This window comes from Rhinolophus hipposideros, assembly GCF_964194185.1.
Source record: "Rhinolophus hipposideros genome assembly, chromosome: 23".
In the NCBI taxonomy this organism is placed as follows: Eukaryota; Metazoa; Chordata; class Mammalia; order Chiroptera; family Rhinolophidae; genus Rhinolophus; species Rhinolophus hipposideros.
The window spans coordinates 20,301,088-20,316,712 of NC_138069.1; the positions used below are offsets into that span (position 1 = coordinate 20,301,088).

General features: G+C 49.2%; 1 protein-coding gene across 1 annotated transcript; it reads left to right on the top strand.

The window, feature by feature from the left end:
* Nucleotides 1–13,094: 13,094 nt before the first annotated feature.
* POU4F3 (POU class 4 homeobox 3) lies at nucleotides 13,095–14,425 on the top strand (the record flags this gene model as incomplete). Its single annotated transcript, XM_081036093.1, has 2 exons — nucleotides 13,095–13,214; nucleotides 13,529–14,425. 2 exons carry the CDS (start codon nucleotides 13,095–13,097, stop codon nucleotides 14,423–14,425), a joined length of 1,017 nt encoding a protein of 338 aa, XP_080892219.1.
* Nucleotides 14,426–15,625: the final 1,200 nt, after the last annotated feature.

Below are 15,625 nucleotides of genomic sequence, written 5' to 3' on the forward strand. Positions count from 1 at the left end.
CTCTGGTGATAAAAGTAATACAGTCAAATACTAGAAGTAGTAGTCAAAGGGACTATAGTTTTATCTATAGCAGAACAAGTTGTTATAAGGAGAAAGTTAATTATATGAGCTCTGTGTCCTCTATATAAACTTTTCCCCCTTATTCCCCATGTATAGATAATATGAAACATTCATTTTATGTATCAGACAAAAACAGAGCTAAGTTATCCAACTCTACTGCGTGATAAAAACCACCCCTTCACCGCAGCATAAGATTTAAATACATCTGCAAAGGATACATGTTATCTAAAATGTAGTAAGGTTGCTGCCACCCTGCCAATACTTCCAGTCCCTACTGCAATATTGGTGGTCCCAGTAGTTTTATCAAAATAAACCATTTTTTAAAAAATAAAGCATTTAAAAAGACAAATCAAAATCCTCAGTAAGCATAAACGTAGCCAACTAAAATTTTATCTATTTAAATCTTATATTTACCTCCCATGAATACACCTTTATTTCACCCAAACTGAGCAATAAATCTTCCATACTAAAGTATATTCTTTGCCCAATTAATTCAAAGGTAAACACCAAAATGATTAGTAAAGAAAAACGTAGGGTTTTTACACACCGTTTTAATTTGTTTAAAAATATTTTTAAGGTTTAAAAGTGTTTGAAGTTTGTAATTCCTAGTAGGAAAACATTATCTGAACAAATACTCTATGGCAAACCACTATAAAATGTTACAGCTGCATTTGGAGCAGAAGGGTAGGGATTCTCTTCAAAGCACCCCAGCTTTCTTCATGAGAAGGTCAGAGGTACACTGGTTTGTATTATTGAGACTCCACTGGGTGATCTCCGTTGCTTTTCCTTCAGCAAGGGCTTTATTTGTCAGAAGGGCATTACACTTGACCTCCAAATTTGACTGACAATCTACTGATGAGATTCATCACCTTTGGGTTGCTCTGATATTTTGACATATTTACCAGGTTCTGGGCCACATCCTGGAAGGCCACCATAACTTCTGGACCTTGCATGGCTGCAAGAACCTCTGGATCCCTAAGAATGTCAATGAGCCCAGGCATTCCTGCCATTCCTGGCATGCCCCCTCCCATTCTAGGCATTCCTCCAAGAAAATTAAGCATTCCCCTGGGAAAGCCACCTGGAAAAGAGCCATCCTGAGCTCCTGATTGTCATCTGGCTTCTTCCTCCCTCTTTTACTGGAAAGATGAAAGCAGTGGAAATACTTTTGTATCCTGTTTGTAAATTTGCAAATTTGCCTATCCTTAGAATGATTTGTAGACTCTTTCTTTGATGGATGCCTGAAGAGAAACTCAAAGAATTTGTAGCAACCAGGGAAATTTTTATTACACTTGTAGTCCACTTTTGCTCAATTATCTGCTAGATAAGCATCTTTGGCTTTTTTTTTTAATTGGGGAATATTGGGGAACAGTGTGTTTTTTCCAGGACCCATCAACTCCATGTCAAGTCGTTGTCTTCAATCTAGTTGTGGAGGGCGCAGCTCACTGGCCCATGTGGGGATCGAATTGATGATCTTGGTGCTATGAGCACCGTGCTCTAACCACTGAGCAAGCCGGCTGCCCAGCATCTTTGACTTTTAATTAAATATTCATTAATATGTGTCGTGAAATCTTCTTATTCCTTCTGGTAAATATCTCCCTCATTTGGCAAAGGTAACTTAGTTTATATCTTGCACGTTTCTTCTGCTGTCTCTAAATCCGGACCCTCTGCCCGCAGCCCCTTTCCCTTTGCTAAAGCCGAAACTAGCCCCAGTGGGGTTTACCACTTGATCTCTTGTGCTGGTGATCCCTGGGCCCTCTCTTGCCATGTAAGGACTCATATTGTGGAGGGGGCAGTGTTGTGGGCTGGTCAGGTAACTTCTGTTACTTAGCAACTTTCTCCTGCTTTGTTAAGTTGGGCTGTTCAATCTCCTTAATGAATAAGAGCATCAAGCCAGGTAATTGATGCCTGGACGTTTAGCTCATGAATAATTGACTGTCTGGGTAATCCTAGATACATTTCCTCGATCAGATTGTACAATGGAACAGTCATGTCATAGCCAGTGTCGAGTTTTTTTTTTCTTTTTTTGTCTTAATCGGTTTTATGATGTCAGAAATCTGCTTTCTTGACCCAAAGGCTCAGGTGAACAATAGAAGCAGTGATCCTCCCAAAGCTGGGACATGCTTCCTCTTTCCTCTGCAAGAGCTCAGCATTTCCCCTTCAGTTTTGGCTTAGAAAAGTTTCGGCTCTTCTTGTTTATCTTTTCAGGTATCTTTTCCCACATACATCGGGAAGGCAATGTGGTCTAAAAGGGAGGAGGGAACTGAGAATTGGATTTCCTGGGCAATGCCAATCACTTACTCTGTAGCTCCATGCCAACCTTAGCTTGTCTGGCTTACTTATTCATTTCTTTATTCATTCAACACATGTTTAGAGCACCTCCTGTGTGCGAGGCACTGGAGATTCCACGAAAAGTGAGGTTGACCTTGTCTGCTTTCATGGAGCTTATATTCTAGTGAAAGCACATGGGTGATACACATGAACAAGTGAAGGAAAAGTCATTTTCAAATAGGGGGTAATACTAGGTAGGAAAATTAAAATGGAGTAATGGGATAGAAAGTGACTGATGGGGCGATGGAGTAGATGGAAATAATTTTGATTGGGTGGTCAGGGAAGGTCAGGGAAGTACTCTCTGATGAGGTGATATTTGAGCTAAGAACTGAATGACAAGGAAGAGTCAGCATGTGAAGAAATGGGGGACGAAAATTCTAGACATAGGAACAGGAAGGCAAAGGTTCTGAGATGGGAATGGGATTAGCATGTTTGAGAGCCATTGTGGCTACAGCAGAAAGGGGGGGGGCACAGTCCGAGGTGAGATCAATGCCCACATTGGACACTCCCTTTTGATACCTTGTAAGACCACAGTAAACTGTGTGGCCTCCCCTTAATCATGGGGTTCTGAATGAGGGGGCATAGATGAAGCTAAACTTTTAAAAATATATACCTATAGTACAGGCAGTGTCACTCTTTGTGTCTGAAGATCAGATGTTGTTAAAATCCAACTAATGTTAGTTCACTTATTCCACACAAATTTATTGAGCTCCAGGCAGTGTTTGTGATACTACGTGTTTAGAAGTAACTAAACCCAATTCCCTGCCCTCATCAAAATCCCATTCTATTAGCAAAACAGATAATAAACTAGTAAACAAGTAAAATACAACTATAAGGTCTGTAAGATGATGAGTGTTATAGAAACAAGTAAAGCACAAGAGATAGCTGAATTTTACATGGTCAGGGAAGGCTTCACTGACATCTGAAGGAAATGTCAAAGTGAACCACGTGGCTCTGGGGAAGAGCATTCCAGCCAGAGGGAACAGCAAGGGTACCACTTTTTCTGGAAAACCTCCCTGATGACAACCTGCCTCTAGCCTGGGTTGTGTCCCCTTTTATAAGACTTTTATCAAAATACTTAGCACTCTCCTGCTTAAAACTCTCCACTGCACTTGGAATAAAGCACACGTTTCTTACTATGGCTGTTAGGTCCTATTTAATCCCTTTACCTCTCTGAACTCATCTCCCTTTCCTCTCCATCTTGTTTCTTTGGCTCCAGACACAGTAGCCTTCTTCCTGATCTTTGAACATGTAAACTGATTCCCAGCTTGGAGAACAGCCCTTACTATTCTCTCTGCCCAGAAACTCTTCCCAGAGATTGTCATATGGCTGGTTTCTTCTCCTCGTTTAGGTCTTAGCAACTCAGAGGCAGCTGCTCTGACTCCCCTAAGCTCTCTGGCTATTGCTCATCACTGAGCCTGTCCCCACTCAGAGCAGTTAGCAGAGGCTCGCCAATCAGGAAGACTTACCACTTATTCACAAAGGATGCAGTCATTTCCTTCTGTACCTGAAACTGGCCCATTATGTGTAATATGTTCTTTGGAGGAAAAGGAGGTTATAAACGTGAAATGAAATGTAACAGAGTACCCACCATATCATGAGGCTTATGGCCCTTTAGAATATGACATTCATTTCCAAGTCCCTCTGTTTACCACCAGACCTGATTTTAAATTCTAAAAGGCTCAGTTGCAAATACATGCAAAACTTTCTGCACTGCTCAGGAAGTAGTATGTAAGAGAAGAAATGGATGAACAAGAGGAAAAAAATGTCTGAAAAAGCGGTAGAGAAACTTTCAGGTTCTCTATATTTCTACTCTGCTAGAACTTGAATGCTGAGCCCTATGATAGGGCCAGACCTTCATAGTTCTATTAAAAAATTATTTGAGAAACTTTATAATTATAGGTAACTGAACATGGTAAGAAATGGGATGGGTAGTGTTTGCTTTTAGTATTTTGTTTTGTTTTTAAAGTGATGAATTTTAGTAAAGAGAAGACAACTGTCTGTACAACCCTTCTGGACTAATGTATTAAAATATGTCAACGGCAAGGTCAAATTATGTCAAAAGTTGAAATAATCTGTTACTCTAGTTCATCCAAATGGGTTAGACCAGACAGAAGGCATGGGCCTTGGAAGATAAGGTTTCCACCACTGTCAGCATCAGCAACAGCACTTCCCTTCTAGGTCCCATAAATGAATCCACTAGGTCAAAACATCTCTATGCCCCAGGATGGTACCTCTTTCAGTAGTGCTATGTTTAAGGCCACAGGACAAGTATATACATATAGATAAAAAATGTATACACATTTTAAGAAAATAAAAAACTATATTAAAATTGTAATATTCAATATATACCAATAACAAAAGTTGAATACAAGTCATGTGCATACATTTGTTTGGCACTCCTGGTACACACACACACACACACACACACACACACATTTATCCCCCAACTCAAATGTAATGGTAGAGTAAATAGGTAACTGTGTACGTTTCTTTTAAACCCACTCTTTTGGTGGTATATTATCAGAGCATGGAAAATTAAAGAGCTTTACAAAGGGAGCTGGATAATTTCTCCTCGGTAAGGAATGCCCACCTTTGGTCCTCCAAGGAAGAGCAAAGAGTGTGTTTAGATGGGGAAGGTTCTCTTTGCCCTATATCCTGACAGAAAGCTGTTCAACGTGGCCCTGCTGGAGGGGACCCAGTGAAGAAAGAGGACCAAGGGGGCTGCTCTTTGTCCCCCAGCCTGTCCACCCTCAGCCCACCAGGTAAGCATACCCTCTCCTCATTGCCAAAGGTTCAACCCAATGAGTCATCACTGTTATGTCCAGCGTGCTGGATTTTTTTCCTTTTCAAATTCAGGAGACCCATCAATTATTTAGGGCTGGGTGATGATCTCAGGCAGTGACACCTCTGTAGGTCTGTATGGTGGTTCTGAAGGGAAACCATCTGGCCTTCCTTAACGTGTTCATCCCTGGGCTTCTCTCCCTGCTTGTAAGGTGTGGCGGCTGTGGAGAGAGCCAAAATCATCAATATTTCACAGCCTTAATTAAAGTAAGCGGAGAGCTGTCGGCCTCTCAACTGGTTCCTTTTCCAAAACAAGCGCCTGGCATCATAAGCAGGGGGCGCAGAGAGAGAAATGGGAGTTTGGCTAAAGTTGGGGCGGAGGAGAGATAGAGGGAGACCAGGCTTTCATTTACTCGGGCCTTCCGGTAAAAACCGGCCAGAAAGCAGCAGTAAATTCCCTGGAGCTGGCCATGGGGCAGGAAAGAGGGAAGGGGGCCGCTTCCTGTGCTCTCTTTTGACCACTCTTGAAAGGGAATAGAAGTTGGGCAGCCTGGAACCGCAGCCCCACTTTGGGCTGCATCCACTAATCTAATATGAATTAGCTCTGGGATCCAAGCAAAGGCTTCACAAACCACGGGGCCGGGGGCAAGGATGGCGTGTGGGCCGGTCTCTCCGCTGCTGCTGCCCCTTCCCACGTGGTCACTGAGTGCCAAGGCCCGCGCGCCATCCAGCCCTGCAGGCAGGAGAGCCGGGAGCCCTGCGATTTATACATCTATTAATTACCTCCAGCATGGAAGAACTGCCTATAAATACAGTGGCACTTTAGATAAAACTTTCATGCAGCTATTTAGATCCTTTAAAATATAAATGATTTCCTCTGAATTTTTTATCATAAATCAGGGCATGGAGCTAGGCGACAAGACGCCGATTTCCCCCCTGATGGGAGCAAAGCCTACACTTATTTTCCTTCTTTCTTTTGCTTTTCTACCTTTCTTCTTGTTCTTGTTCTTGTTATTTTTCTCCTTCTCATTCTCCTCCTTCTCCTCCTCCTTCTCCCTCTCCTAAATTACAGAGGCTGGTTAATGGCTGCTCCAGGGCTTAAGGGGGAAGTCAATAGGTGGCAGGAAGTTTCACCCCCTTTTCCTGGAGGCTACATAGTGTGGGAGGGAAAGCTTGTGGTCTGGGGCAACAGAATTGAATTCAAATCCTATGATCCCTACCACTTATTCCTGTTTGGCCTCAAGGAACATGCTTAACTTCTCTGAGCCTCAGCATGCCCATCTGTGAAATAGAGATGCTAATAGTACCTACCGTAGAGATAGGGTGGCTGGGAGGATTCACCTGCAGAATGCACAGGGCTAAGCAGAGTAAGAGCTCAAGAAACAATGAGCTGTGCACTGGTAGACAAGGTACTTCACCTGTGAGCCTCAGTTTCCTTATCTGTATGTAAAGAAAAGTTGGAGGAATACTGCTCACTTTTAGATAGTTATTGTGAAGACTGAATAAGACAACCCAGACTAAGCTTCTTAAAGCAGGAGTCATGAAGTCCTTCTTTCTCATTGTATTTCCAGACCACGCATATGCCCAGCACAGAGGAGGAGCTCAACAAGCAGTTGATGAGTATAGGAAGCGACAGAGACCCTGTGGTCTGCTTGCAGAGAACCCTATAGAAACATTAGAACTTGGTTTCCATTTATGGTGATGGATTGACCTCTACCCTCTTTCCCAGGTCTATACTTAGAACCTTGATGTATCCGCACTTAAAGGGCCCAGACGGAGTCTGTCTTCCTAACCCTCTTGTAGTGATGAGGAAAATGAGACCCAGAGCCCCTGAGTGACTTGTGAGGGTTCACATAGCGGGTCAGCTACATCTCCATCTGTGAATGCAGACCTCCTGTGTACCGTTCCCCAAATCTTGCTGCCTCTTCCCAACCAACCTGGCTGGGGAAGAGAAATGGCCTACTCCTTTGGCCATGGAAGAAATGACAACCAACTAGGCCACACGGGGATTGACTTTATGACTTTGACCTCTTAAGATACCTATGAACTGGAGTGGAGGAAGGCAAAGCTAGTCCTCATGTACCAGAAATAGGACCACGTGTTTATTGAGTCTAGAATCTTGAGGACAAGCACAGAACTGGCCATAGTGCTGATGGCACAGATACTCTAAAGTCTAGAGCTCAAAGGGACCGACACGGAGGGTGGAAAGGGAGTATGAAAAAACCAAGCACTGACTGTAGGAGGTTATTGGGAAGAGTCTCCTGGGCAAGGACACCTCAAATCCAAACGGTTGACCTTGATTCTCCATGATGCAGATTAAACCCAGAACGCTTGGGGGTCTCTCTCTTGCCCCCTTGGCCACTGCAACCCGAGTCCAGCACGGCCACCAGAAGTAGACCGTTCATCCTATCACTGCCCTGCTTAAACACTCTGGTGGCTCCGCATTCTCTATGGAGCAAAACCCACTGCCCCTGCAAAATCCAGTGCCTGCCTTTGACTATGCACCGTCCCACAAATTTCAGTTTCCTTGCCACACTCCCATCATTCTAACCTTCCTGCTGTTCTCTGATCACCTCACGCTTGCTCCCACCTCAGGGCTTTCACACCTATTGTTCCCCTTGTCTTCTATTTTATCCTCAGGCCTTGGCTCAAAGGTCACTCCTTCCTTATCTGCCTGGCCATTCTATATTCCATTACCCGGATTTATTTTCTCTGTAGCAGTTATCACTACTGGAGTCTCTCTCTCTCTCTCTCTCTCTCTCTCTCTCTCTCTCTCTCTCTCTCTGTCTCTCTCTTTCCCTCCCTCCCTCCCTCTCCCTCCTTCCCTCCCTCCCTCCCTCTCTCACCTGTTACTGAAGCATCAACTCTGGGGGTTGGAGAGTGGGAGGTGGAGATGGTAGGGGCCTAAGTGGGAGTAGGGGTGTGTGTCTTATTTGCAGCTGAATTCCTATCTCCTAACATAATGGCTGTCACATTAATGTATTCAGTGAAAAACTGCATGATGGAGAAGGGCTATTGGAGATCCTTTGGCTCAGTCCCCTTGCTTTTCAGATGAGGAAACTGAGGCGGTGAGGGGTCGCGGGCCTGCGTGGAGCCCTACTGCCTGAGCGCCAGCGTTCAGTCCGCGGGGGACCCCAGGAGAAGGGGAGGACTCCTGGCTCTTGCCGCTCCCTCACGGATGCCCAGCCTCGGGCTCCTGAGTCCCTCTGGGCATCTCGGATCCTCCGGACCTGCGCAGACAATGCGAGGCCAGCGGCCGACAGGCGAGGCCGGCAGCAGCTGCGCAGGCGGCAGGTACATGTGAGAAGTTTGTGAAAGGAGACGGGAGAAAGGGAGAGGAAGACGAGGCGGGCGGCTGCGAACACCTGGCCGGGCAGCCCCGCCAGCTGCCTCCCCGCGATGGCATCTTGAGTTCGGCCTTCCTATGGGGCCGTCTCCCATTCCACCCCTCTTCCCCCTCCCCAACTCTCTGAGGTGGAGCGTGGCCAGGGAGGGGAGTGGGAGGGGGTAGTTGCTGGCTTCTCCGAGTGGCCTCTGCCCGCCCCGGAAGCACGCCTGGAGCAGGGCCAGCTTCTGAGCCTCTGAAAGTGAGGCCTTCTAGCCTTCTGGGAGAGAAGCAAAGCCTGACTCACCCCACTTCCTTTGCCCTGAGCTTGTGTAGGGGATGGGGGAGGAGGAACTGGTGGTAACCCAGGATGCTAGTTAGAATTAACCTGGGTTCCTGTCCTAACCCTGCTGTGCTTCACTGTGTGGCCTTGGGGAACTCAATCCCTCTGGGTCTCAGTTCTCTCATCTGTAAAATGGACATAATAATACCAACCCCACAGGCTTGCTGTGGGGATTCAGTATACAAAACTTCTAAAGCGCATAGCCCAGTGCCTGGCACTCAAGAACCAGTCCATAGATGGTTCTTCTTATCATCATCATCGTAGGCCAGAGTCCTGGGGGGGTATCATTCATGCATGCATTCATTCAACACAAATTGTTATATTAAACTCCTACATCATGCCTCGCCTATAGACCTGGCACTGAAGACACAGGGACAGATAAGACTCATCCTCAAGGAAGTCCCAGGGTCCTTTCAGGTGCAGAGACCATAAAACAGTATGTTCTTACTTGGAAATAATAGAGGAAGATGAAAAAAAACACTTAAAGATAGAGAACTCTCTGACGCTCGGTGAACCTTATATAATTAGGTCAGGGTTTTAAAAAATAATCATGTTGGGTAACAGGAGTGTCCTGATTTAGAGTTACATGTGGCAATCTTATGTCCCCACGCGACTCAAAGCTCCTGGAACAGCGTGCTGTACAGCTCCAGAACCAATCACAAGAGTCAGCTGTCAATAGGTATTCTGAAATGCCTGTAGAATGAAGAGAATGCCCCCGTTAGTGTTATTTGCATAAATGTCCATGTGTTCTTACTTGGACCCTCAGATTTTGTTTGGCCCATATGTGATGTGATGTGATGGGTGAATTTTAATTGAATTTAATTCATTCATTTAAGGTGAGGTGGAGGGGGTATGTGCTCTCCAGTTTACCACAGTCCCAATCTTCCCTTTTATACACCCAGCAAATTTATTTTATTGGACTTGACCCTGACAGAATTTAAGTTTGCAAATCTTGTAAAGTATAGAGGATGTTATCAACTCTATTCTAAGACTCTCCTTCCAATTGCTTTCTGTATGGTCTTTCCCTCCTTTTCTTCTCCAGTCTGTTATCTCCAGGGCCTTCTCAGGAAGACCGGCCCCTAAAGATGGGTGTCATCTTAGTGCTGGCTGCCTAGAGCTGCTAGTAGTAAACCTCCTTGAAGGGAAGGATTGGAAAATCCCAGGAAACAGGTTGCCAGATGCAAGTGATGGTTTTGATTTGTGACCCTAATGCCTCACGATGCTGGAGTAGGGGCTGTTGAGCTGAAGGTTGGCATAATAGGGCCAGTTGGTTTTGCTCTCTCTCTGACTCCTGCCTGCCTTTGACCCTGGCTAGTTATCTCCCAGACACCTAAGGGGACAGAGCAAGGAAGGATGGATGTGGATGGGCCATTTCCCATTTCTGAAGGTTGTTTCACAGACAACTAGGGTATTATGGAGTGAGTGTGGGTTTCAGGGCACCATGGGCCGAGCTAGGTACAGATTCTTCTCCCTGGAGAATACAGTATCCCCAGCTTTCCTTTCCCCTTTCTCTTTGGGCTTCTAGCACTGGGTGGAAAAGAAGAATGAGAAGTCCTAAATGCTGGTGATGAAATAATACTGTATTCAGCTTCTGGGGAGTTGAGGGTCCCTGGAGAGAAGCTTCTGACTTGCTCAAAATGTCTTTCAGTTAAATTAACCCAGAATGATAGTCTTTTGCTAGAGCTGGAAGCACTTAGCAATCATCTAGTCCAGCCCTCTTCTTGTGGGATGGAACCAAGTGTTAGAATGCTTTCCAAAATCTAGCCCTCTGGAGGCCCGCGGCTCTGGCACACGTTCTGTATTTCAAGAATCCCACCAGCCTTGCTCTGTGTCTTGTGCATGAATTTATCCTTCCACTGTAGCGCAACTTTCCAATTTCCTGCAGTGGATTTTAGACTGGTGACTCCATGAGGGCTGGCCTCGGAGTCTGATCCCCAGCTGCCCTCTGCATGGGGTCTGGCACAAAGCAGATGTTGAAGACAAGCAAGGAACCAGTTTGTGTGTACCTGCAGACAAACCGTTCTCCAGGAAGATAACCCAGGCCACTCCCACTTCCAGATGCTTTCTCTTTAATTTGAGGAGGAACAAGAGAGGCACAGCCATTCCATGAGTTCCGTGTGCCAGGCACGGTGCCAGATGCCTATCTCAGTGTATTCTTCACAACCATCAGTGGAGGAGAAACTATTATCTCCATTTAACAGATGAGGAAACTGCAGTACCAGACCTTAAGGTGCCTCATTACCTCTCCATCAGCAAGAGGCAGAGGTGCGTTTTGAATCTGAGGGCAAGTCCTGGGCCTTAATGCACCAGCTTGGGACGAGATTTACTCCGCACTAAGGTTCGTGCTCAATGTTTGCCTTTGCCTTTAGCTCGAAACGTCTTCACCAGAACCCAAGAAGGCAAACAGTGGTGCAGTTTCCATTTTAGAGCCCAGGACACCGAGCCTCAGAGAGGTTTAGTGAAAGGGCAGTGCTTCAACTCCCGCACCTGGGCTGTGTGCTATTGCCGTTTTGCAGGGCGGGACCCAGCAAGGGCTCCCAAGCGGAGAAGAGGGATTGGCGGGACGCGAAGGTGGGGAGCCCGGATCGAGGCAGGGCTTCCTCTTAGCCTAAGGGGTGGCCTCATCCAACACCCCACCCTCCCCATATTAACATTCTGGGAAACCTGCCCACACCCCGCAGCCCGCGAGGTCGAGCCCGCTGGCTGATCAGATCTCTGAAACCCGGAGGCCTCTCCCAGGGCGTAGGCGACCGCGGTAGTGAGGTGGGCTCAGCTGGGCGCTCAGGGTTTCTCTCCGAACCTGGAGGGCGGCGCGGCCGCGGTCCCAGGATTCCCCATCCATTATTCACGATGTTTACTAGCGCAGGGAAAGGAGAGGAGAGGAGGGAAGGAAAGGGGATGCGAGCAGAGGGGAGGCGGGGGCGGGGCAGTACTAACCTCCGAGCACTCCAGTCCCGAAACTTCGGGAAGGAAGACAAAGTAGCAAGTGGTTAAGAGCCTGGGAAGTCCTCCGTGGCTCCTGGCACACAATAGGCCACCAATACATATCTGTGGGATGGATAACGGAACGAGTGACGGCGCGGCTCTGCTCCAAGCCAGCTGTATTGTCTTGGGCCGACCACGTAACCCCTCAGACCCTGGTTTTCCTCCGCTGTAAGCGGAATAACAGTACCTACTCCATAGGGTGTGAGAATACCCGAGCTAACTCTCTAAACTGCCCAGCGCATATTAGGAGCTCAAAAGGTAGCTGTTCGGGGAATGGGGTTTGTAAGCGCCGGCGGCCGGGCGGAAGAGCCCTGACTCCCCAGGTGGGCGTGCAGTCCCGAACTCTCCATTCTAAAAACGACTTAGTAAGCGTCCTTAGACTGGCGGATTGGGGGAAGGGCGAGGGGGCCAAATTGTCTTTCTCAAGCGAAAGCAAGAAAGGCCAGCGTGAGGAGGGAGCCGCAGACCTCCTGGACAGACCTCCTGGGCAGGCGGTTGCTTCTCGCCTCTCCTCTAAGGCGGGTGGTTGGGGGTAGGGGTCACCTAGGGCTCATTCTGGCACCCCCTCACCCTCCCTGGAGCCCGTCTGGGTGCTTGGAGGCGCCTCTTCGCTGCGCTGCGTGGCCGGACTCTGGTGGACGGCTCGGGCGTGGGGCCAGGAGCGCCCTGGAAATGGACAGTTTGGCGGCAGCCGGTCCGCCAAGGAGTGTGTGAGTGTGTGTGTGAGTGTGTGTGTGTGTGTGTGTGTGTGTGTGTGTGTGGAGGAGGGTGGGAGCAGGGTCAGCTCCCGGACCCCACTCAGCCCGGGGCTGCCCTTAGGTCTGGGCAGTGCGAGTTGGGACAGGACGGAGAGGTCTGGGACTTTGGCGTGAGGGCGACGTCCACGAAGAAGAAAGAATCCGGAAGGTCGGCGAGGCTGGAGCCAGGCGGGGCGGGGCAGACCGAGAGCGGCCCGGCGGAGCCGGGTATAAATGCCGAGGCGGGGGCAGCGGTGGCGGGCGCAGAGCGGCGCGCCTAGAGCTGCTGCCTGTCCTCGCCTCCCGGGCGGCCCCTGCGAGTCCCGGGCGCGTGAGCACGCCTGCGCGCGCCCGGGCCCTTCCTGGCAGGCTGCTTGTAAGATGAGTGAAGAAGCAGGTGGGGGAGAGGGGAGGCAGCGAGAGAGAGGGCGAGGGGAGCGCGGGCGCTGAGCGGCACTCACTTGGAGCGCGGCGAGCGAGCGAGACGAGCCTGATCCATGTCCCTCGCTGCCTCCCAGCCAGGCGCGCGAAGATGATGGCCATGAACGCCAAGCAGCCTTTCGGCATGCACCCGGTGCTTCAAGAACCCAAATTCTCCAGCCTGCACTCCGGCTCCGAGGCCATGCGCCGAGTCTGTCTCCCAGCCCCGCAGGTACGTAGTGGAGCATAATTACCGCTCTAAGGCACATTTTTTGACAGGCACTCGCTTCATGTTTTTTTCATGTCGCCCAGAACAATCGCCGCTGTTGAACTCCTCTCCTTGTCTCCCCTGCGCTCTCTCCCGGCGCGCCCTCTCGCTCATTCATGTGTCTGATCCACACGTCTGTTCCAGCAGAGCTTCTGTCTCCGTATTAATTTTTATGACCTGGGCTTTGAGGAGAGGCATCTCGGTTGCTTGAAAATGTGTTTTAATCCTGAGTTGACAGTATTCCCCACTGACCATGCTGTGCGCCTTCTCGCTTGCAGCTGCAGGGTAATATATTTGGAAGCTTTGATGAGAGCCTGCTGGCACGCGCCGAAGCTCTGGCGGCGGTGGATATTGTCTCCCACGGCAAGAACCATCCTTTCAAGCCCGACGCCACCTACCATACCATGAGTAGCGTGCCCTGCACGTCCACTTCGTCCACCGTGCCCATCTCCCACCCGGCCGCGCTCACCTCGCACCCGCACCACGCGGTGCACCAGGGCCTCGAGGGCGACCTGCTGGAGCACATCTCGCCCACGCTGAGCGTGAGCGGCTTGGGCGCCCCGGAGCACTCGGTGATGCCGGCGCAGATCCACCCGCACCACCTGGGCGCCATGGGCCACCTGCACCAGGCCATGGGCATGAGTCACCCACACGCCGTGGCGCCTCACAGCGCCATGCCTGCATGCCTCAGTGACGTGGAGTCGGACCCACGAGAGCTCGAGGCCTTCGCGGAGCGCTTCAAGCAGCGGCGCATCAAGCTGGGGGTGACCCAGGCGGACGTGGGCGCGGCGCTGGCCAACCTTAAGATCCCGGGCGTGGGCTCGCTCAGCCAGAGCACCATCTGCAGGTTCGAGTCTCTCACGCTGTCGCACAACAACATGATCGCGCTCAAGCCAGTGCTCCAGGCCTGGCTGGAGGAAGCCGAGGCCGCCTATCGAGAGAAAAACAGCAAGCCGGAGCTCTTCAACGGCAGTGAGCGGAAGCGCAAACGCACGTCCATCGCTGCGCCGGAGAAGCGCTCACTCGAGGCCTACTTCGCTATTCAGCCGCGGCCCTCATCGGAGAAGATCGCGGCCATCGCGGAGAAACTGGACCTTAAAAAAAACGTGGTGAGGGTCTGGTTCTGCAACCAGAGACAGAAACAGAAACGAATGAAGTACTCGGCTGTCCACTGACTGCTGCGGGCGCAGCGTCGGGGGCCAGGAAAAGTTGAGTGTGCGTCCCGGCGGGACGGTTATGGGGGACTCCAAGATGTTTCCTGGCAGGTCAGGCTCTCTTCCCCCAAAGCCACAGACTTTCCCCTTTATCCCGCCTGGTTGCCTCCCAGCCTTCTCTTTCTTTTTTCCATTCTATTCCCACCCGAAAAGTTTTGACGCTAAGAAAAAATTCACGAAAAGTGCAGGCCTGGAGGGTCTTGTGCTGTCCGTGGTGCTGAAAAGCGCCCTTGCGCCTTGGACAGCGAGACCTCAGGGCAGGAGCCCAAACGCAGGGGATAGTGAACTGGCTCGACCACACAACTCTGGGGGAAAGGCGCCACTTTGCTAAGCGCGATCAGGCAAGGGGTGAGGGGGATAGGAAGGAAGTAATACATAGTAATGCAAAGTTTAACTGGGCACAACCATGTACTGGAGATTTATTTAGAATATATAAATCATGTATGTTTCCAAAGGATAGCCTTATACTCTCTTCCCCAACTAAATTTTATCCATCTCATTCTTTGGTTTGCTGTAAATTCTCTAAGGTAGCATGGATTAGGTTCAGGGAAAGTGTGCGGGGAGTTGCGGGCTCTGAGCTGTTCTCCGCATTTGTCCGGCTTCTGAAAAGGGCCCACAGACTGGGATCGCTTAGCTGTTTGCAAGCAGCCGTGAACATCTGCTCGGACCCATCCTCCACGATGTGCTGGCGTTGGAGGGGTAATTCCCGCCCGCTGGAGAGGGGGCGGATTGGTAGTGTTCCGGATGGACTGAGGACTCTCTCACCCCAGCTCGCTTCTCCACCTAGACTCCCAGCGCAGTGTAGAGGCGGCTGCTCGAAAGTAATGATAACGTCTCCGAATCATATGCAAGTCCTTCCAACACGTCTAACCTCGTTGCGCTTTTATTATTGTTAGCATTGTTGTTTTCTATTATTTATTTAACTTTACTCCTTTCCATTCCGCGTATATGGGTGTTTTTCGGTGGAAGTTCACTTATAGTTGTGAGTGGAAAGAAGGGCCAGACCGCCGGCCTGGATCCTTCTCATGCCACTCCTTCTAGACCCATCACATTTTACCTTTCGTTGCTTCATGTAATTTGCGTGTTGCTGTGTGACCTTTGGTTTCGTTCTCCGAGTAAATACAAATAAAATATTAAGTTTTCTTCTCTCTTTACCCCTTG